The sequence below is a fragment of the Notolabrus celidotus genome, chromosome 3 (assembly GCF_009762535.1).
Source record: "Notolabrus celidotus isolate fNotCel1 chromosome 3, fNotCel1.pri, whole genome shotgun sequence".
In the NCBI taxonomy this organism is placed as follows: domain Eukaryota; kingdom Metazoa; phylum Chordata; class Actinopteri; order Labriformes; family Labridae; genus Notolabrus; species Notolabrus celidotus.
The window spans coordinates 30174464-30199165 of NC_048274.1; the positions used below are offsets into that span (position 1 = coordinate 30174464).

A 24702-nucleotide genomic window follows, 5' to 3' on the forward strand; every position below is an offset into this window, starting at 1 on the left:
TCCATATACAGACAAAAAAATATGATGAATAAGTTCCAGAAATGCTTTACAACCACGATGTGATATGTCCAAGTCCACTACATCTCCAAGCTATTCAGAGGCATCATGTGAAAATGTGACAGCTTCAAATGTCTTGTTCAGCCAGCACTGGAAATAAAAGCTCTTTGAAGGCAGCAAGGTCTAATGGCTTTGTTCCTTTCTTAGAGTGGTTGAAAAAGATGCTCTTGTTCCTCTATTTGTGCTCTTTTGCTGCGTTTTTCAATTTTAGCTCACTTTTCCCAAATCACACACATCTCTTGAGACTGGCTGGTCCTTATTCTAAGGGTACATGAAAGTGGAGCACATTGTTACTTGTTCTACTAGGATTTATATGCAAGTGGCCAACCAGCTCAGAGTAGCATTACTACCACTGCATTCACTGGGTTGGAACAAAAGAGGGGGGGGGTGGGGGGTTAGAGTAGGCTGAGAAATTTGGGAATCAATGAGACAAAGAAAGACTCTCAAGCACTACTGTTTTTTCTGTGTTTGTGCCAGCGATCCATTAGAAGAGTTTAATCATTTATCATGCACCATGAATATGTATTATCAAGAACTAATGATATAGAACTATAGACTGTATAAATAATAGACGTAGTATCCGTGACGTCACCCATCTGTTTCTGGAGCACTGTTTTGAGGCCAATCGGCGGCGGCAGCCATATTGAAAATGTTTAACTCAACCTAAATGCTGTTGAGCGATTTTGACATAAATAGGCGGGCTTTGAGCCTCCTAGCCAACAGCTATAGTGTTCTGGCCTGTCAATCAAGTCAGCTGTGCCTCTGATTGGAAGACTCGTAATCTCAATATCTTCGAAAGTGCCGTGTGTTCCAGGCTGTAAACATGTTTATTTCTGCTGTAAAGATCGGCTTTTTTGAATTTCTGTGTATGTGGTTTCCGGTACTTCCGGAGCCAGCCTCAAGCAGATCCTCGATGAACTGCAGCTTTTAGCACTTCTGCATTTGGAGCACAGACTTTATAAATAATGGATGTAGTATCCGTGACGTCACTCATCTGTTCCTGAGCGCTGTTTCGAAGCCAATCGGCGGCGGCAGCCATATTGGTAATGTGGAACTTAACCAGTCAAAGTGTGGCATAAAGAGGCGGGGTTTGAGCCTCCTAGCCAACAACTATGTGTTCCCGCCTGTCAATCAAGTCAGTCATGTCCTTATTTGGGCAAAACTCGTAATCTTAATATCTACTGAACCGTTGCGCTAGAAAAAAAATCACCCCCCTTATAGTGTGTGTGCCGATAGAGAATTTAGCTACGTAGACCAAAGCCGTTTTTTGAACCAGGCTGTAAACATGTTTATTTCTGCTGCAAAGATCGTCTTTTTTGAATTGGTGTGTATGTGGTTTCCGGTTTTCCTGCAGCCAGCCTCAAGAGGATGCTTGGTGAATTGCATTTTATCACATTTCCACATGGGCTTCATATTTTGAGACCGGAGGTTGCTGCTTGAATAGAGCATGCAAAGATAAGCTAGACAACAAGCTTGAAGACCAACTGTTTTATGAGGCGTGAAACACACGGTAAACAGCATTATTTGGCCTCACTATATCAGAAATAAATGTTTAGCAAAAGGCAAAATCTGTCAGGCTTGACAAATAAGATGTACTTACATCAGTCATTTATTGTCAGGTAGTTATTTTAGAGTTCGAACCGGTTTAAATTAAATCAATTTCTCATTTTATTGCTTGAAACAGCTACCACGAGGCCTCTGTAAACACTTGGTGCAATCACTAATATGATAGGTAATTGAGAGTTAAAGCACAGGAGAGGCTCTTAAGCTATTGCTGTAATATTGATTTGAAAACGCTCCACTCCTCACGCACAGGGTGCCACTAAACCATTTCTAGAGTGTATACTTAGTGTGAATGTATCAAGGAGGGAGATAAATCATTAGTCCTTTGAAGCCCTCCCACCTACTGCAGCTGCTACCCAAAGGCAGCCAGAGACCTCAATCTGTCAGAGCCGCCATAGCACAAAGCGCTTGCAGCCATTATGCAATGGCTCTCTTCCTTCTCTGTCACTGCCACGCACCGCATTTCAACCAGCCATGTCAAGGGGAAAGGATTCTCAGGTCGGTGCAGCCTTTGGCTTCAATGGCCATTTCAAGGATGTCAGAGAAACCGAGGCTTTATTTTGACGGTGTATGAAACCCACTAGAGCATTATAATACCAGAGGAGAGGAACGTGAAGGTATGGGATTAACTGTGAATCAAATATTCCTACAATCCCTTTAGTGATGTGGGGAAAAGCTCTACAGCTGTAATGATGACTATGGAAGAAACGTGCACTCTGGGTGACCAACAATCATACTGAGCATGAGCCAGAGTGAAGTGACAGCCTGGTTAACACTTCATCACAGCATAATGAAACAAGACAATGCAGTGTGTAGCTCTAACACTCAAAAATAGTGACTAAGAACTAAGTATGCATAGGCAACATGATGTCCTCTTTGTTTTAAGTGCTATAAGCCAAATACTATGCTCACCCCACTTCCTCATAGTGGTATTAGTTCAGTTGCTATACTTTGCAGCTACTGCTCAAATTTACTGATACTGATGTAGTTGTTATATTTTTGGTTTACAGTTGCAAATAGGGTTGTAAACAATGAATCGAGTATCGATTAATTGATTGTTAAGAAATTACTTGAAACACGCATTTTTGTTTTCAATTTTCCATCATGTTGAACAAACATCATGTGGTCTCATAGTATACTCAGCTATCAGGGAGGTGTTTTAATTTTAAAGCATGTTTCGATGTGAATCAGCTGTTAAAGGTGTTGCTGACAGCAGAGACGCTCAGCTGGCGGCGGCGGCTGTGCCTCAGGTCTCCATGTGCGCTTTTTAAAGAGGATCAATATGCAACTGCTGCCAACAACGACACGGACAAGAAGGTTGACAACTTTAAACCGGACATTTCCCTATCTTTAGATACAAAGCCAACAGACGGGTGGGAATTGCTAGTACGCTATGTTTGCAGACCAGCAACATCACAGCCGTCTGAGCTTTTCTGCTGCTGGACTGACTATAACCTGGTTGCGCACCCGGCTGACACCTGACCATGTACGCAGACAGACTTTGCCACAATCTATCTATCAATGTAGTCGATCAGATATCGTTTTGGTTATCGGTTTTACCAAGTATTAAAATCGTCAACATTTCACTCTTTTAACACTTTTGCTTTTGTAATATCTTATGTTGAATAATCTAGCCTGCAAAAAAGTCAAAAGAAAACATTCTTCATGTGACAACTATATCTGATTCTCTTGATTCAAATAAAAATGCCATGAACGCAAAATACAGGTCTGCATTGCACTTTCACAACGGTCCCTGAATGCACCTGCGCTCTGGACAGACAGTCAGCTCACGGTACTCTTTGATGCCAAGAAGTTGATCCAAACTTACTAAATGTGTCTGATGTATCACCAAACTGGATTAAATCAAGCTCTGGGCGCGGAGCTTTTTACAGTAATGGCAGCCAAAATGTGAAAAGTCAAATATTAAACAGACGTCCCCCTGGTGTGTCTTTATCACTAACTCACACCAGGGGGTAAAAATCCTCAATGAAGAGAAGACTGGTTCACACAGCACACCTGCTGCAGGTAGAGACCAAGCTAACACTACGCCCCTCAGTCACAGGACAGGACTTCATTTCTTAAGATTAGACGCACAGCGGGGGAAAATGTGAACTCTTAATGTCTGACGGTCCGCCGCTAAAGTTTTCATCTAAGTTTGTATTATCAGTGATGCACTTAAGCTCGTCATAGTCCCGTTTTTGCCTTGAAAAAACGAGTTGTTGATGAAGATTTATCGTATCATTGTGCTGTGTTCTGTATATGAGCGCACCTGTTTGAGAGTCTGTGTGCGCATCAGGGCGGAACTCTGCCATGCGATACAAAGAGCAGATGAGCATAATGACATCCCGTCATGTAAATAAGATAAATAACATCAGGATATTTAGTCTGTTTAATAAAAGAACAAGTTTAAGACCTGTTCTATATGAGAGGTAACCCTGAATTACTTCTGCTGTGATCTAGCGCTATATAGAAACTAGGATTAACTGAACTTCCAAGGAGGGCGGGTGCCGCTGTTGGCGCCCCGCCCCCCCAGTATAATGGTAGGGGAAAAGCTGCAGTTATATGCATTTTGTTGCTGTGGAAAATATAATTCAGGGCCTTGCTTTTGACATAAGAAAAGTATGTTTTTTTTAATAGTTAATGGATAATTGATCTTTAACTTTAACAAAAATCGATCACGGAAATTGACATCCCTAGTTGCAAAGTACCGATTTTTAGATGAGCTGCGCATCAAAAAGCAGCTCAAGCATCAAAAGAGAAATGCGCTCTTCAACGTTTCCCTGTTAACACTATTTTGGTATCACAGTGTAAGTCTAACAGATGAAACTAAATAGGTGACAAATATGTCCAAGCTGTGCATTTGATTCATTTTACTAAAAAGTGTCTTCACATGCTTGAAATATAACATTTAAACACTGTCGCTGTACTCTCACTTAACCCTTCATCACTGGATTATATCATCTTTGAGGTGATATAAAAACATTCAAAACATAACTGTGGATATTTTGGTTGCCATTATTTACCATCAAGGCGGAGTGCGATAGCATAAAGCATACTGTGAAAACATGACACAAGCTGCAGATGGCATGCAGGACTGCATGGAGCCACAGACAAAAGCTCTTGTATTAACTCTGCCACACAAACATACACACAACAGGTGGACAATGAAGGGAGCAGATGGAGGGATAAAGAAAGAAGGCAGTCGACACACACACTCTGGTAGAATAACACACATTTTGGAATTATTGTAAAATAATTCAGCCTTGAACTTTGAATACTTGAGGGGAAAATATGCAAAGTATAAATATTTGCATCATGTTTGTGTGGTCAACATTAAAAAGAATGCTTTGAATCTTTTTAAAGGATTAATAAGGGAACACTTAGTTTTATTAGACTTTATGAGACCGAATTAAATCCCGCCCACACCAGGGGTGGAGATGATTCATCATTCTCTGTTGACTTTGTACTGTGTGGAGATGCCTTGCTGTTCATTGTGCCATTTATCAAAGGACTTTAATATGATAGAGAGCAGCTACGTAACAGGATGCACTGCTGAGATTTAAAATTCAGGATTTAGAAGCATCTGAACATTGAGAAGATAAAACTGGGAGCAGAGAAAAATAATTATGCACCAGACCAGTCACAGGTAACAGTTTCTTACTTGGCCAAAAAGTTGTCAATGTTTAAGGGAGCCTATCTCTGCAAAGTCTGGTTTCAATATTTGTTTGAAATAATGACTCTTATCTTATTCCTTGTTCTTAAAATAGCTTTAACCATCAAGGTATTTCTCCCTTTGGACATTCATTGGGATCATTTTCGAAGATCTCTACATGGAAAGGACACTGGGACGCAACAATGGATATTGACTTTGACATCAAACCTATTGTAGTGTGGTATAAATAGGGACATGAAATAATCCTTTGACATGCTATTTTTAGCCACAGGAATTTCTTAAGCATTTCATTCCTGGGTTGATATCGTGAGACTGACTGTTTTCCCCTTGGGGGGAAATCAGAGTAGGTCGAAGTCTCTCTCTATGGGTCAATCGCTTTCAACAATACTTCCCTTTACAGTCCGTAAATTAGTAATACTCTCAATATCATTTATTTTTAAGAATTCATTTGTGTGGTTTTGCTGATGAGTTATGACTGAAATTGGTGGTGTGAAAAGAAATGTCATGTGCTCATTATAATCATGGTATTCCTTCCATCCTCTCAGTCATATGCGTTTTACTCAACATTTGGCCAGCATGAAAGCTAAAGCATTGATTGTCTGGAAATCTTGGAGAACTTGAAACAAAATTCTAATATAATAATCCATGCACCAGCTTGTAAAGGTATACCAAAAGAAGAAACAAGATCACAGTTAAGTTTGAAAGTAGTAAAGAGGAATCAGGTCAAGCCTCACCTCTGGGTGGCACGAGGCAGCCCAGCTCGTTGGGTTAGCCTCTGACTGCAGCAGTCCACCAGTCTCTTGAGAATATATAAGCATTCCCTGAAGGTGGAGAAGAAGGGGTAGTGGCTGAGTATGCACAATGAGGTCAGTGTGCTGTTGCGGTTCCTGGCTGCCATCTTGGCAGCATTTCTCCTGTGCTGTGGGGACTTGCCAGTGTTAAGTTCGGCACCTTGTTGCCCACTCTCCTCTCCTGAGGCAGGTAGAGACTCAGCATTTTTAGCAGGAGATTTTGACGGGGGCTGGCCTCCACCGCTGCCATCAGACCCTTCACTAGCTGCCTTTCCTGTTGTCTCTGTGTGTCCGCTCTTGTCCCCGCGAGCACGGTGATGTCCTCGTTGAAAAGACCGGTAGAAGTTGACACAGATTCCATAGCGGGTGATTCCCGAGTCCTTGTCGGTCAGAGTGAAAACAAACGAGGAGTCGTCGCGGAGGCTAACCCTACGCTGGCGTATACTCAGGCAGCCCTCCGGTTGGCAAAAAAACACCACATCTGGTGGCAGTGGAAAGTCAGGATGGTCTTCCAGCGGGTAGCGGCGGACAAGCTGAGGTGTCTGGGCCACATTGTCACTGCTTGGTTGCCTTGAGGAAAGAGACAAATGTTTTTCTTATTTTAAAAGCAGTAACATCGGATATATCAGGGCAAAAATCATAAGTCTTTGTAGTTTAATAATCATGTTGTGCATATTGTGCATTTTTTCTGTTTTCATAATCTATGTATAAACACTGTTTTAAGGCTTATTTAAAACATTCTCAGTGTTCAGAGACACGTCTCCCATAACAGAGGAACCACAGCTCTGATTGTGGTCGGTGGTTCGAGAAGCAAATTTGTTTGTTTGTTTGTTAAGCAGTTAACATCTGGTGAGAGGACTTGAACAAATGACAAACAATCCAACACACAGCTATGAAAAATTACTCTCATGCATAACACTTAAATGCCTAACAGCTCCAGTAGAGACACAAAGTGGCTCTGAAAGCAGTGACAACATGGACAGTTGTCGAAATTCACTGTGTTCATGTGAATCACCATTTCTCCCCATGGCTAAAGTGCTAGAGACAATGTGCTTCTATGCTTCATTTTGCATGCTACATCACGTGGTAGTGTGCTCGGAGCTCTTTTACTTACAGCGTGTTGTTAGAGTCTTTTAAACAGCTACCTTTCTAGCGTAAGGTCACGGTGTCATTTAAATGATTTTTTTTTGTGCAGAATAACTTGAGGTCAAAAACTCTACAAATATTTTGTTAAGAAAAATAAATAATTCCAACACTTGGCAACAGATATTTTCTTTTTACTTTCTTTTTTTACCATTTATTTGTCTTAAATAACCTTTAATAATCCTTCACACCAAATCTGCTTTTTTAAAAAGATCCAGATTATGATCCTACCTTGCTCCGACCACTACCAAGTAGTCGAGGAGGCGAGGGCACATTTTCTTTTTCTCCATCTTGGATTTACCACGTCTTGTCCGTCACGGCATCTAGGATTTAAGTTCCCTGGAGTCAGTGGTGTCTTTCCATTACAACCATGAGAAATCAGCAGTAAAGTTGCAGAGCAGCTCCTTGATTATCATCATGATGGTTCAATGAAACAGAGTCAAACCTGCAACACAAGAAAAATACCATCAAAGATTATTAGGAGTGAGAACCCATGAGAAACAATGTTAGCGGATGAACTCTGGTTCACTTACACAGGAATATACATTTGACTGTTACAAAACTGTGCTTTACACTATGTCATGATGTATAGTTTCTGACTGTTTTCAATATGTAGACCTATAAGGCAGATGTGCATGGTAAATCTGCTAAAGTTGGCAGAGAGGTATCCACTTCCTCCTTCTATTATCTACTTTTCACACAAAAACCCTCTCAACTGCAGCTGAAGAGTGAGTTCAGGGAGGCAGGAATCCACTACAGTTATTCAGATTTCAGAAATATTTCAGCAAGGCTACATCGGAGCTGACAGACAACATTATTGTGTCATGTCGTGTCATCTTGATTTTAAAGCAACTCATCATGGGAGCCACTGTATTTGCTAATGACCAGAGACAGATAACAAACGACACAAAATGATATCCCAGTTTACTTGAGCTACAACCATAGACTGTATAAATAATGGACGTAGGATCCGTGACGTCACCCATCTGTTTCTGAAGCGCTGTTTTGAGGCCAATTGTCAGCGGGAGCCATATTGATGGTGTCGAGCGATTGTGACATAAGAAGTTGGCTTTGAGCCTCCTCGCCAACAGCTACAGTGTTCCTGCCTGGCAATCAAGTCAGCTATGCCTCTCATTGGAAACCGCGTAATCTCAATATCTTTGAAATTACCACGTTATGAAAAAATTCACCCCTCGTACAGTGTGTGCCGATCAAGAAATGAGATATCCAGACTACACTCGTCTTTTGTACCAGGCTGTAAACATGTTTATTTCTGCTGTAAATATCGGCTTTTTTAAATTGGTGTGTTTGTGGTCTCAGGTACTTCCGGATCCAGCCTCAAGCGGATCCTCGATGAACTGCAGTTTTTAGCACTTCTGCAATGGACTCATATTTTTAGACCGGAGGTTGCCGCTTGGAGCTGACAGACAACAGTGTCGTGTCATCTTGATTTTAAAACAAATCATCAAGAAAGCCACTGTTTTTGCTAATGACCAGAGACATATAACCAACAACACAAAATGTTATCCCAGTTAACTTCAGCTACAACCAGAAAATAGAGATGTTTGCCACATCTGAAACTAATTTCCTCTTACAGTTCATCGTTGGTGAAACTTGGGAAATAAGTCTTGAGCCTGACAGAGACACTTTATGATTTAAGAGATATCCTCAGCATCAAACAACATTTTAGTTCTGCTGGTAATGTCATGTCGACATCTGACTTGGCAGGAAATTAAAGACAGTAACAAAAAGGGTAGATGGCAGAGGATACAATGATGCTTGACAAACAAAAGATGTCAGACACAAGAAGCTCACAGCACCAAGGAAAGTGCTCAACAGTGTTGTGAAGATTTTACCACAAATAGTACAAGGAAGTAACTATTATAAGGAATCAACATACTTGGACAGAGTTGTAATTGTTTGTAATTTCTGTTGGAACCATTATGTCAGCTGGTTGTTTTTGTTGGAGGATTAAGTCCTTTCAGTAAAGGCTCATGCAGTAAGCAGATTAAGGGTCACTGGTATGGCCCCCCTTCAGTTCATGAGATATTCTCCTCACAGCCGTGTGTGACTGACAGGTAGCTCCAGGAAACTCAGCCAGCAATTCTACACATAACTGATAGCCATGGACACAATGACACAAGATGCGTAGTAAGTGTCAAACTTGAACATGACTTAATAGCAGGAATAACTTTTTTAATTTGTAAGCACATTTCTACAATGGACAGCTTCACCATTACAGCAATACTTAAAGAGGGCAGATTTGTCAGGCTATCTAGTACAAGCAGGATGTGCTTGAGTCAGGCAAACTAACACCAACGACACTTGTACATGCAAACTAGGGATGTCATCAATTAATCGAGTATTGATTCAATTATTGTTAAGAACTTACTCAAATGATTTTCTATCACGTGGAATAAACATCATGTGGTCTTATATTTGGTTCAGCTATCAGGGAGGTGTTTTAACTTTAAAGCATGTTTTGATGTGAATTAGCTGACGGAACGTGTTGCGCACAGCGGAGACATTCAGCTGGAGGCTGCGGCTGAGTGACAGGTCTCCAAGAGCGCTTTTTCTCTCCGCTGCCGGACTGATTCTGACCCGGTTGCGCCCCTGGCTGACACCTGACCACTTACACACGCTTATTTTTCTCGATAAGAACGAGTAGACAGAAAACTGGACATTGTGTGTCTGAAATATGTTTCTGTTCAGTTTCCTTGTTGAAGTCTGAGCCTTCACTTTTATGACTTTATGTCTGCTGAGATCATGAGCCTGCTCCACACGTTGATATCCAGCGTGTTTAACGTTTTGAACACCTCACTACGATCCATAGCTATTCAATACTGTCAGTTATACACATTGTATCGTGAAGGAAAATGTGATTCAGAGGAAAAAAACGCATTTGGAATTGTTTTTGACATGGGAAACGTTTATGTTTTTTTATGATTAATCGATAATTGATCGCTAACATTTCCAAAGATCGATCACGGAAAATTCTTGAAATTTACATCCCTATCATGGACACAATGAAACAAGATGCGTATTAAGTGTCAAATTTGAACTTGCCTTAATAGCAGGATTCACTTTTTTTAATTTGTAAGCCAATTTCTACAACTGACACAGTTTCCCCATCACAACAGTACTTAAAGAGGGTAGATTTGTCAGGGTATCTGGTGCAAGCAGGATGTGCTTGAGTCATGTAAACTAACACCAATGACACTCGTGCTGGTACATGCAAACAGATCTTTTATGTTCTACATTTAGCTGCCATGTAACACAGTGTTGTTGTTATGCATGTGGCTCGTTCTATTTTCCCACGCAAAGTCCTCAAAGGTCAGAATGAAACCCTGACCTGTTGTTTTGTAAACATCCATGTGTGTTTGTTAACTCCTGTGTTTTGCATGTTTGACTGTTAACCTTATTCTAAGAGGATAATGGGCTTATTCAGACCACAGTCAGACGAAAGAAGAAATCGGTTTCTCTGTCTCTCTTCTGCAACACATTTTTCCTGCTTGGTTGAAATGTTGTAACAAAATGGCGGATCTACAAAGAAGCCCTCTCTGTTTAATTCTAAAGCACATGCGTCAAAACCTGACTGCTAGATCCTGAGGCTTATGTCTGCAGAAGCCTCATATACATTTTTATATTATGATTATGCAACATACTTCTGATGTTATAATTTAAGTCACAGTGAGGGAGAGGTGGTAGAATATATCTAAGAGGACAAGTCTACAGAGGAAAAACATGCTAGGTGACAACGAAATGTCCTTACTTGAACACCATCTAATGCAACATGCAGAGACTCCACCCTGAAATACAAACATTACACCCAGAGCAGCTTTCACCATCTCTCACAAGCTTTTATCCGTGCACTAATAAACTGAGAGAGTTCAAATTTAGCCTGTGGTGTACTCTGGATTTCATATTATGTTTGCACTCTAGCAGAAAAAGTAAAGAGTGACTTCTTTAAACTTGAGTTTTGAGAGTTGAATCATCGCCCTGAGGTTTTGTCTTTGGTCACTGGACTCGAGCAGAGCAGGATCAACAGCATGGAGGGCTATAAACTTTACAACCCAGACTCAAAATGACTCTGTATCAATAGGCTCTTCTCGAGAGCTGAATAATAAACAGAGATCTACTCCTTTGCTAAACAGATGGTGATCAAAACTAGCGAGGATGTTGATTCTTAATGAACACAAAGGCTTAATTTGGTTACACAGTATATCTAAAATAGATGTTGACATGAGAAGCAACACCAAAGCAAATTGTAGTGTATCAAATAAAACATTAGACTCAGTTAGGCTGCTACAGTATCAGTATGGAGCTGATCAGGGGGTAAATGTAATGAATGGTCTGAGTTTTATTTGGAAGAACTACATTCTGAGTCAAGTCCAGCCCAAATTAAATTCATTAGTCCTGTGCTCAGTTTGATGAAACCGTCCTGTTTCAGTGCTCTTATGGGAGCTGTTACTCGGATGAAAGTCTATCTGCCAAGGTTCTGTCTTTCTCCAGCAGCAGCATCATGTTTCCACAGCGGTGTCAGTGTCAGTGCCATATTTCAGAGGCAATACATCCTAAAGCAGCCAGACAGAGTCAGCACTATTCTGTTCATTTTCTATGGTTTAAGTTTCAGTTCCACAACATGTTACTTAACTGTATGCAATAGCTTTTTCTGTAGCTCATAAAGTACTGCTCATGAACACCAATGACCCGTCTTCATGGAAAACAAACAGCAACTATCAACTTCTATAATAATCGATAAACTATTTCAGTCATTTATCAATTAAAAATGATAACAATGCTGGAACAAGCTTCAAAGATGGAAGATTTTGGCTTCGTATTAAATATAATAATATTAATACTAATAATACTAATAATAATACTAATAATGATAATGATAATAAAAAATAATAATAATAATAATAATAATAATAATAATAATAATAATAATAATAATAATAAATAGATAGGTTATTATAGCACTTTTCGTGGTACTGAAAGTTGCTTTACAGAAAAATAATGATTAAAATAAAATAAAAAATAAATCAGATGAATGAAACAGAACAAGTAGAGGTGAGGCAGAGGTAGAGGCCATGTGTTGTATGCTTTTTTGAACAGGAAGGTCTTGAGGTGGGTTTGAATGATTGAAGTGAGTCAGAGTTGCGGATGTTTGGAGGGAGATTTCCAGAGAGTTGGGGCAGCGATGGCAAAGTCTCTGTCCCCCAAGGTGCGGTGCTTGGACTTGGTTATAGGGGACAGGAGGTCGGCATCTGATGATCTGAGGCGGCGAGACTGGGAGTGGCGTTTGAGGAGGTCGATCAGGTATAAGGGGGCGAGTCGAGTCGGGAAGTTATGAAGGCGTGTTTTAGAGTTTCTGCAGCAGAGTAGGAGAGAGAAGATCTGAGGCGTGCAATGTTACGGAGGTGGAAGAAAGATGTTTTGGTGACATTTCTGATATGTGGTTTGAAGGAGAGAGTGGGGTTGAGGATGATGCCGAGGTTAAGGACTCTGTTGTTGTTGATGCTTAGAGAGAAGTTCTGGGTGGAGGGGAGGAGGGATTTGGGGCCGGTGAGAATGAGTTCAGATTTATTGCAGCTGAGCTTGAGGAAGTTGGAAATTTAAGAAGCAAACAGAAGTTGTCACTTTGCACTCAGGGAAATTGTTGTGAGCATTTTGACATTTTTAAATTATTTATATCTTTCTATTATATCTATTAATTGTTAAAATAATTGGCTGATTGAGTGCTAATGAAAATAATCATTAGTTGCAGCAGCCATGGAAATTTTATTGGCAGAAATAACGCAATTGCTTTTTCAATGCAGTCTGTTGCAAAAAGGGGGTTGACTGTTTCAACCTTATAACCATAATAACTTTTTAAGCGATTAATATCTTAAATTAATTATCAAGCATGAATGTAAGCTGTTAATATATTTTGACAAGTAGGTTTTATGCTCCAGAGTTGTGAGCTTGTCTGGTAAACACACAGCAGGCAGGCACACAAAGATAACAGGGCACTCTAATAGGCTGCATGAAGGCCATGAGAGGGACCCTACAGTCCAACATCCTGACACAGGCTGTCATTAACCCCGCCAGATATGGCACAGGCTCTGTATGACGCAGCTGCGTCCAGCTGACATTAAGGCTGACTTTATCACAGAGTGCTGCAGATGCATTATGGGTCTAATTATCTCTAATAGCTCCAAATGTGAGCAGAGGAGCATTCACAAAGGGACAGAAGACAAATGTGATCTGGCTAATCTTGATGGAGAACCTTGATGGATAAATGGGCAATTTTTAGCCAAACAACCGAATAAATCAAAAACAAACACAGTCACTATAGTTACAGAAATCTATTACACTGTACTTTTTGGGAAGAAATAAAGCAGATCCATATTTCACGGGGCACACACGATGATGAATGATTTACCTGACTTGGCCCAAAGCCGACACATAACACACATTTAGTAAAATTATTAAAACATACAGTAAGCCTGAAAGTCTCCTGCTGGACTTTGCATGTCAATAAACAGGAAGACACTTTTTGAGTTTATTTTCTGGCTTGTATGTCTTTGTTTAGAGAGGACAGTAGATAGTGTAGGAAACTAGAGAGAGACAGCGGGGAACGACATGTTGTAAAGGGCCACAGGTCAGAATCAAACCCAGGCCGCATGATCTGAGGCTTACACCATCTGTACATGTGTGGCATGATTTACTCACAGAGCTGAACCAGCACCCCAATAGGACAAAATGAACTGTCACTGAACATATGTGTATGCGTGGTCTCTGAAGACCTGATTAGAATAAGTGATTTAAAGCCAACAAATAAGGTTTAAAAAGGAATAAAAAGAAATCATGTCCTCATTTCTTTTTAATAAGATGGTCTGTAGTTGACAGGGTTCACATAAGGAATGGGTAACCTGGCAACCACTGTCCAATGCAACAGCATCAGAAAACACATTTCAAAGAACATTTCACAGAGGGCTGAAACGTGTCCTGTTGAGTCAGCTTAACGTCAGCACACGTCACATTTGGTCAAATTATAGAAATGTACTGCAAGCCTGACAGGCTTCTGCTGGCTTTCAGAAGCCCATGAACAAGGACACCAAAGTGAACTGTCATTTTATAATATTAGTATATTTTATCTGAGAGACAGTGAGAGAAAATACCCTGTATTCAAACTCTCCATTTCACAATTCTTTCAATTTCAACATGATGGCACAACTCGAGGCACGTTCAAGACCAGTAACTATTTCCTCACAGCAAATGTTAAATTACAAAGAGGAAATACAGCCAAGGACATTATTTATTGTAGCAGTGAGGACTAGGCCTATACAAGAGATCCAACCCCTTTCTATCTTATACAAACCATCAGGAGGACAATGAATCAACATGCAGGTCTGGCAACATGAATGCTTCCTGGTACAAAGCCAAAATCGCTTTTTTATGAAGCAGCAAAGCTGGAGGCAGACTCATCAAGCACAAAGACAGAGCAGGGCCACAGCAGTATTTTTAGATGGGGATGAAGACTACTGCACTGATTGTGTTTTATGATTGAGCTTGGTATTGAACCTTGTTTCTCTCTTAAAAATATATATACATAATGATGACCACAACTCTGTGTAATCTTCCAAGATAATGATGAGGGTTAACACAGCAGATGAATGTGGTCAGAGTGGTCTGCAGGCAGCACTCAGTGGTTATATAAGCATGGAGAAGAGATGGATATGAATCACAGGCCTCCAACATGGACAGCACTTCTTGCCAGTCAGAGTGAACAACAGCATCAAGCAATGAAGTCTCTCGAATTTGATTCTAGCAAGGTGGCACAAATAACTGAGTAGATGAAGAGTTGATTAAGAAAGGATTGATCTTTGCACTCTCGCTTTTAGATTTCAATCTTTTGGTATCGAACCAAGGGGGCCATGAGCCACAGCTGAACAGATGTATGAACGCTTGTCACCTGTTAATATCAAAAATGAGACCCTTGGACCTTTGGGCAGCGACAGAGTACCAGAGCGTACTCTGTTCATTTCTTAAAGGTTCCTCAAGGGCAACAATCTATAGTCATTTCTGTAGACCTTGTTGAGCAAGTAAACCCCATTTTAGGCTACAAAACTCATAAGAAACGAAGAAGTGTGTTCTGTTGTCTGTTGTCAATGGGTAAATAACTGCATGTATTAAAAATTCATCCAATCGTACTTACACAGCTCCTCATGAGCAGTAACCGTAAGAGAAGGATGCAGGTGTGGTAAAAGGTTGCATTTGAGTTGGGCCATCCTGCCAGCTGCTAAATCAAACTGAGTGTGGCGAGCTTTTAGTTCTGTTTTCAGTGACAGAAGGGAATGTACTCAAACCAAAAAATAATGGCATGCAACACAAAAAATGAAAACTATAAGTACTGTGATGATTAACTGTTGAATTACATAAATACATTGCGTTGGCTTCAACAAGCGCATCTAATGAAGAGGTCTGTGAGAAAATTGTACTATCATGTTTGTCCCCTTCCTCACTTTCAATATTATTATATTTTTTCTGGACACCCTGGGGTGCATCCAGGGGAGGGACAATGGATGGCATTTTAAAATCTAATCGGCCACCCTTAGTGCTACCCTAAAATCCCAAACTATGACTGGATACTCAGAGATTTGTCTTGGGTTGTGCTGACACCTTAAATGTGACTCTACTTACACAGTATATCTTCTTCTTGAGTTCAGCTTTTTAAATGTAAGTTGCCACCCTATTGTGCAACTCTTTAAAGTTAACATGTTTTAACAGGAATAGAACATTTTACAGGGTTCATACACTTTTTTCTTTTCTTTTCTTTTTTCTTGGGGGCGACGTCATGTCACACACATAGACTGTATCAAATATGGACGTAGTATCCGTGACGTCACCCATCTGTTTCTGAAGAGCTGTTTTGAGACCAATTGTCAGCGGCAGCCATATTGCTTCTGTCGAGCCACTGTGACGTAAAGAGGCGTAGTTTGAGCCTCCTAGCCAACAGCTGCAGTGTTCCCACAGGCAGCTATGCCTCTCATTGGAAGACTCATAATCTCAATATCTTTGAAATTGCAGCGTTAGAAACCCCCCCCCCCCCCTCACAGTGAGAGGACATCGAGAAATTAGCTATCCAGACTACACTTGTCTTTTGTACCAGGCTGTAAACATGTTTATTTCTGCTGTAAAGATCCAGAACATTACAAACAATATCACAACAGTCATTCAACTCTCCATAACTGTGAGCATCTGCTTCAAACCAACCCTCAATCTGTTCTGCTTTGAACTGCACTAATACGAGGAATCCATCATGTTTCATAAGTAATCTCATTGTGTGTTTTGGTTAGCCTAAAGGCTGATTTAGACTTCTGTGTCGAATCGACTACGTAGCCTACACCGGGGGTCCGCGTAGCTCCCGTACCTACGCAGAGGCCTACACACATAGCTGACGTGCACCTCCTCTAAAATGTAACTACGCGTAGAATCGAGGTGGACCGCAAGCCCCGTGATTGGTCTGCTCGACGGCATTATGTTTTCCGCATTTACAGCACTTCCAGGATCCCAGACATCGGCCGCAGATCAGCGGTGTGTTTCATCTCCTCCTCTCAATTCTTCGTGTTATCATGTCTGTATGATAAACAGTAACATGTATCAGCTGTAGATTAACATAACACGTTCTGAATCTCAGTGGAAAAGTAAACAGAGGTTGTAGCGGGGCCAGAAGCAAGCGACTGGATATCAGAGAAACCGCACTGCCCTCAAGCGTTTCGGCGGAGAATTGCTCCGCGAGACAGACACCGACGCACAAGTATGTAGTGCTCATGTCTGCGTCGGCCACTGCTGCGTAGGGGCGACGCAGAAGTATAAATCTGCCTTGAGAGGCATGACATCGAAGCTGGGGCTCTTCCAGGGTTATGGTTAGGGTTGCTTGGCTCTAAAATGCATCGCCACCACAACATGTCAGTGCCTTTTGCATGGGTCTATAGGGTTGTATTATTATGTTCTTACTATAAGAGGAGTTGGGTCTGCATCCTCCATATACATCTATACAACCAATGGTGCACACATACTCCATGCCACACCTGCATGAATCAGTCCCCAGTTGAGCCCGATCATAAAGAGTATGGACACGCCCCTGAATATACCTCAACGCCTTCGTCATTTAACAACTCACGACTCTATTATCTGCCTCCTCTCATCAGTCGTGTCGGAGGCTGGGTTGACATTGTGTAAGAGAACTACTGCTTTGAAGTGAATTCACAATGACACATGATTTCTACGGAGAGGGTGTGAGTGAAAGAGAACAAATCCCTTATGAGCTGAGGTTAATGACGGGGTGTAGTGGAGGATTTTGCTACCTAACGAGCTCACAGTGGAGATTATGGCAACGACATACGCAATAACATACGTGATAGGGCAATGCCAATACCTCCAAGCAGTCCACAGAGAGCTAGTCGTGTAGCAGTGTTATCATGTATCTACTCTACGATACAAGGCCTGGTTTGTCCTACATGTTCACCCCTACGAAGCATCCTCTCACCTCCGCTCTGCTACCTTCCTACGTCACGGATGGATTAGCCAAATAGCTAGTTAGCTGCCTAGCTAGCTAAAACTAGCTTGTCCGTTTCGTCTCATAAACAGGTTGAAAAGTAAAACAATGAATCTGACACTTCAAACAAACATTAGAAAACGCGCCACTGCCATGACATACATGTTAAACATATTACACTTCAAATAGGAGCATCCTTACCTGCTTACATTAGCCGGTTAGCCGCTAATGTCCTCAGTGGAGCCAGCAGCTGCTCACGGCCTGGGTGGAGGGTGTCCTCCCCGGGTACGCAGAGAGGCAGGCGGCGGTGTTGGTTCGGATTCAGCCTTACTTCTCCGGGGAGACCGGTTATCATCAAGGGCATGGGAGGATTTCTATAAAATATTGTTATTCAGTCCTCGCAGCGACACAAACGATGTGGAAAGTGTGTCCGCCTCCTCCCTGCTCGATGAACGGGTGGCTTGGTCAGTTACAACCTGCCTCCTTCACAACATCCTCCTCATCATCACCAGTCTGCAGGGAGTTCCGCATACTGAGAGAGAGCAAGACCTAAAGGCAGATTGACAAAACCCACCTAAACTCCCTACGGGCTCCAACGTTAGTGCGTCTGTGAGCAGTACACGGTTTTCACCCAATAACATGAGTAAACAGTTTACAGTAAGCCTTAAGTGATCGGAAAGTCCCAACAACAAACGTAGTGTTATTACTACCTACTTCAAACAGCTGTTAGGAAGACAAGCTACGAAATATAAAGGCGTTTTTAACGGAATTATTTTCTTTTACCCTCTCATGCAAACATATGGAAGAGGATTAGGGCTATTGGTAAGAAAAAAATAAAATAAAATTGGTCAATCTTTTTAAATTATTATTATTCTGAGGAGTTAGAATTCTGAGATTAATCTCAGAATTCTGACTTTTATCTCAGAATTCATTAAATCATTAAATAACAGTTTTCCCCAAATAAAGTCCTACTGACCACTTAGTTATACCAAATAGGGACATCTTCACCTTTAAGGAGGTTAGGATGTTAATATACTTTGCTTATAATAAGATCTTCAAATTGATAGTGCCACAATACTTATTGGAGCTTGTTGATATTGATTTCATGTACAACAACTTCTGACATTACAGTTAATAACTTGTTAAAGAAGGTTATTGAAAACTATGTTTGTCAGAGCAGTTGTGTCATTTAAACATGCAGGTAAAGGTAAAAATAAAACCTTTTATAAAAATGTAAGCGCTACTACCATGAATTCTAATAATTAGCTGGTTAATGTGTACCTACATAAAAAAAATTTACCCTCTTTCCCTTGTACAGGCCAGGAGCCACTTTTAAATGTTAAATTTGCCATTCAGAACATCAGTAATAAATACATTTTACTGTTGTTGTCTTGATAAGACATTAATCTCAGAATTCTGACTTTTATCTCAGAATTCTGACTTTTTTTAAGAATTCAGGCTTTTTTCTCTGAATTCTGACTTCTTTCTCAAAATTCTGACTTTAATCTCAGAATTCTGACTTTTTTCTCAGAACAATGATATATTTTTTTTTAAATTGACCTTATTTTTTATTTTATTTCTCTGGTGGCCCTAATCCTCTACCGTGCACACATTATACAAGGTGGGATTCTATTAATCTGTTTAAGGAAATGAAAAATTATGTTAATCTTTTTCCTTTTATATTAAAAATTCCGAGCAAGTTACAGAAATGTCCACTACAGGAGACCTCATGCAACGTTTTGAGATTAATCCTTATTTTTTTTTCAAGGAAAACTGAACACCTTTCATTTGTCTCATTTCCACATGGGTGAGTAAGTGATAATAGGTGAGTTCAAATCCAGTGGTGGACAGTAACAAAGTAAATTTACTTGAGTACTGTACTCGAGTACATTTTTTTTGTAGTGCCATCACAGCATCCTCCTCATCATCACCAGTCTGCAGGGAGTTCCGCATACTGAGATCAAGACCTCACAGCAGCTTGACAAAAGCCACCTAACTCCCTACGGGCTCCAATGTTAGTGCATCTGTGAGCAGTACAAGGTTTTCACCCAATAACAGGAGTAAACAGCGTTCACTAAGCTTTATGTGGTCAAAAACTCCCAACAACAAACATAGTGTTATTATACCTACTTCAAACAGCTGTTAGGAAGACAAATTACGAAAGAAGAAACAAATAAAAAGGCGTTTTAACGGAATTATTTTCTTTTAACCTCTCATGCATACATTATAAATGTCAAATCTTATTTATTTATTTAAAGAAATGCAAAATTGTGATACTGTTTAACTTTAATATTCAAAATTTTGAGCAAGCTTCATTTTTTATGCATGAAAACTGAACACCTTTCTTTTTGTCTCATTTCTACATGGGTGAATAGGTGATGAAGGTAGAATAGGTGAGTTCAAATCTGACTTCTTGGATATGAACTTTGAAGGTTTTTAGTTTTGAAGTTTTACAGGAAAATACCCTTTAAGGGATCAAGATATTACTTGCAAAACATATTGCTTGCTTGTTTTTTGAGGGGGAAAAAAATGCAAGTCACAGTTTGATAATATAAATTACGACACCTTATGTATTCCAAGATGAGCAAAATCTCAATATTATCTGTAACTGTAAATGATATAGCTAGCAATACATGATACCAATTTCGTAGCAAGATGATTAATTTTAATTTTCTATGAACAGAAAAATGTATATGGTTTATGATCCCATTACACCTGAATGATGCCTGTACTTTAAAATAGTTCTATCTTACAAATAATTAAAATGTTTTTTGTATTTTTTACAATTTCTGGGTCTAGGATTTTTGATAGGGGTTGGTTAAAACATCAATATGACAATATATATCGTCATCCTGACTGTGTGATACAATCATGGTATAACTGGCACCAAATATAGATATTTTCATTTTTTTTAAATAGTTTGATTCTATGTTATTTACATAGTTTTCCCTACAAATGTGTTTTTTCAACTAAAAACCTCATCCTGTTTTAGTTTAACTCTGAGATGCACCATCCAGTCTGCGTCCTAGCCATGCAGGACACTGCAAATCACTTCATGTGACGTACACCTTCCAGCAACAGTTTTTAGTCCATCAAAATATCTACATAAGTGATCAGTCTTGTTGCTGATGTTTTTTTGTATCTCATATAGAGTAGCCAGTTTTGATTTCAGTCTATTTCATTACGAGTATAAAACTCCTTAAAACTCCTCAAGCTATCAGTGGTGGCTTATTAGCATGCATATAAGTACAATACTTAAGAATGCAATCATGTAAATGTCATAACCCACTTAAATAATAAGGCTGGAACAAATTATCATAGCAGTAGTATGTCTTTGTCCTGACTTGTAAGTAAAATGATCACATCTCTGATGCTAAATATTGATAAAACCTAATTTCATACAGAATATTGCAGAATTGCTGTATCGTGACATTGTTAAAGTGGGTCAGATATTTCATTAGTCACCCTGAGATTCTCCCTTATTTAATAATTAATAATGCATTACTCTGAATGATAACATTATTCAAATATTAAATCATTAAATCATTAAATAACAGTTTTCCCCAAATAAAGTCCTACTGACCACTTAGTTATACCAAATAGGGACATCTTCACCTTTAAGGAGGTTAGGATGTTAATATACTTTGCTTATAATAAGATCTTCAAATTGATAGTGCCACAATACTTATTGGAGCTTGTTGATATTGATTTCATGTACAACAACTTCTGACATTACAGTTAATAACTTGTTAAAGAAGGTTATTGAAAACTATGTTTGTCAGAGCAGTTGTGTCATTTAAACATGCAGGTAAAGGTAAAAATAAAACCTTTTATAAAAATGTAAGCGCTACTACCATGAATTCTAATAATTAGCTGGTTAATGTGTACCTACATAAAAAAAATTTACCCTCTTTCCCTTGTACAGGCCAGGAGCCACTTTTAAATGTTAAATTTGCCATTCAGAACATCAGTAATAAATACATTTTACTGTTGTTGTCTTGATAATATGGCTGAAATGAGCAGTGGACCACAATTCCCTGCATCATCTTGACTCTTATTTGTAAGTCTGACCTTCCACACCATAAGAGAAAAGATTGTACATAGACAAAACGCAGTGAGCTCCACCTATTGGTTGGTCAAATTATTACAAACAAATGGATGTTCTCCCTGCACATTCTTCTCTGTGTTAACAGAGGTACAGTGTGTTCTGGTGTCTGCAGAATCATCACAGAAACAATGGAAACCAGGGTGTTTATCTTCCTCTCCCTGAAACACACATGGGAAAAACATCAAAGCCTGTAAGAATATTATCAATGTACAGCTGAAGTACAGCATATTGTTTCCAAAGGGGTGATTATTGAAATTACATCTACATATTGCTCTAATTAGTTCAAAATGTGACCCCACACTTGTGCCTTGATATTGTAGGTCATACTTACTGTAAAAAAGGTGACATAGTTAGATTCTAAGATAAACTTAGTAAGATAAATGTTCCACATGGAGTCCATCTCTCTTAGATTCAAGGTCATAGTTCATGCATGGCCTCTAACCCCACTCATGTGGAATATCGGTGAACAAACCATCCATTTCAAAAGATACCAAAAGGAGTTGTCAGGCATAAATATGTCAGCCTCCAGTTTTAAAACATCTCTTATATCTGCCACAAGGTCTTTACAAGGTCTGCAATGAAATAGTCCACAAACCAGCTTAAAGGTGCAGACAGTGAGTTTGTACTTGCCACGGCTGGCTGGAAGGGCTTACCAAACTTTTATGAAACTTAGGCAATAACTAGCAGAAAGGGGTGATAGGATGTTCAGATTGTAATAATTCATATTGAATCTGTAATGCACTTGCTCTCTATAACATTGTTCAGAATTTAATTCCTCTCATGCATGTTTCCACAGGGTTTCATTGGCAACAGAGACGGTAAGAAGTCATGTTACTTAGCAGTCTGACAGCTTCAGTTGGTCTTTTGTATTTTATATTACTATGGCTCCTTCTTTATCAGCTGGTTTTACCATATTAAGATTATTACTTATTCAGGGCTTTTCCTGATGTTACAGTTCTGTAGCCTATTTTTTGATTCAACCACAGCTTCTCAGTCTTTTTCTAACAGTTTAATAATGTAACAGGAGATGAACTGGCAGAACCAGGAGGCATGAATGTGGATTTTTTTCTGAAATGTAGTGAAAGGGTATTTAGCTGCCCCAGACGTTACATTCAACTTACTGTGGAACACGTTTTTAAATGTCAATAAAAATTTAAAGGAGTCAACTTAATAACAATTTAAACATTTTATATGCCCAGTAAGTGAGACTGAGAAGTGTAGATGGTGACTATTGGAATTAAAGCTCCAGAAATGTCTCACTGACTTACTTATTGGTCAGGCTATAGAAATAATAAAAGATAAATGTTGGAACTATTTACATGGTTTCGTATATTTTAATATTTTTACTTTAATCAATTCATTTATTGTTATTTCATTTAAGGTAATTCTAGGTTTAACTTTGATCCCTTAGGTGTTATTAATATATTTCATTACTCCCTTTTATAGGTTGATAGTTTTGCACTGGTTGATGTGTATATAGATGGGCAGGTAAGCAGGTAAGAAGCAGGTAGGGGGGGGCAGACACCAGGGAAGGTGAATGCTTTTCTACCGGGGGATTTCAAGGCACAAAGACGTTCCCTTTTGTTTGAGAGAAGCTTTTTTTTGTTGTAAAATAAATCACCAAAATACTGCACACTTGGCTAGACATTGGTAATCTTTGGACACCGTGTAAGATCCACTCTCCCCGTGCCCCGTGGCCCATTTTGATTTGGGTTTTGAGTTTTGTAAAGTTGATCAAGTAAGAAATAGCCCCTACAGTAACAAACATAGAGGATTTATCAAACTGTCTCAAGTTGAGATTTGCACAGCATAAAGCTGCTGATAGAAATGACAAAATGGACTATTCTATCCTTAGGTACGGTACTACAAACAGGAACGGAGGCTTTTCAGATTCACAAATTGAACACAATTGAACCATATAGATTTACTGAAGTAGATGCAACAGAATCAGATCGACTCAATCTGGTAGCTTTGAGTGAACTGATGGGATTGACTTGAGTCCGTCATGTGGTCTAAGTTTACTCTCTGAGTTGAAATAATGTATTGAACCCCCCAAAAACACACTAATATGCCTCCATAGCCCACAATAATGAAGTAAGTTGAAAACAGAAGAGATTGTAGGTATCCCTGTGTAGTTAGAGCTTCTGTACCTCTGATACAAACTGGAGTTCTATATGTTTGTTGTATAATATTTGTTGTATTTCATCTCTGATGTCATATTGGTTCAGTGGTATATATTATAAATCTGATCATCCAAAGACATCTTAGAAGAGATCTTAACTTGAGTCCCTAAGTGTCATTTTGTTTACAACCTGATCAACAAATGATTGATTTTAATTCTAAACATACTGGCACTACAGCATAGCTTTAATTTACACTGTACATACAAAACAGACTGAGTAACAGGTATTAAAATAGGTTTGCATTTCTATACAACAATAATGTTTACAGTGTCACCTTTTGCAGACAGGTAATAAATGAGATCAGATGTCAGATACAGTATATACAGCACAATTAACCTCCATAACTACAGCATGAACAGAACATGTACACGTTAAGGACATGTGATGCTTTTAGCTCATTTGAGTGTAGCACAACTTGACTAATTGTTTTAGTTATATTATAGATTATATCTAAAATGAAATGTGATTTGATTAGGGCATGGAGGAAAATTTACTCCAATAAAAGAGGCTACTTTTTATTGAATGGCTACTGTTTGGTTGGTAATGTCCTTCAAGCAACAAAAAACAATAACACATTTCATTGAAACAGGGCTAAAAAAGAAGCTTCGCATAGCCAACTGAAACAAATCACTGCTTTT

The 24702-nt window shown here is 39.5% G+C and overlaps 1 protein-coding gene across 10 annotated transcripts in view; it reads right to left on the reverse strand.

Moving 5' to 3' along the window:
- Positions 1-18518, reverse strand: part of madd (MAP-kinase activating death domain) — a 64401-nt gene extending 45883 nt beyond the window's left edge. For 3 of the 10 annotated variants that reach the window (XM_034680390.1, XM_034680394.1, XM_034680387.1), the window contains exons 1-3: positions 17975-18423; positions 7459-7672; positions 6028-6654 (exon numbers count right to left, since the gene is read on the reverse strand). In XM_034680390.1, the coding sequence (XP_034536281.1) occupies positions 6028-6654; positions 7459-7517 (686 nt within the window). In that variant the 5' untranslated portion in view covers positions 7518-7672; positions 17975-18423. Of the gene's footprint in view, positions 1-6027; positions 6655-7458; positions 7673-17974 lie in introns of all 10 variants that reach the window. The other 7 variants (XM_034680395.1, XM_034680389.1, XM_034680392.1 and 4 more) reach the window with 6 other exon arrangements.
- Positions 18519-24702: the final 6184 nt, after the last annotated feature.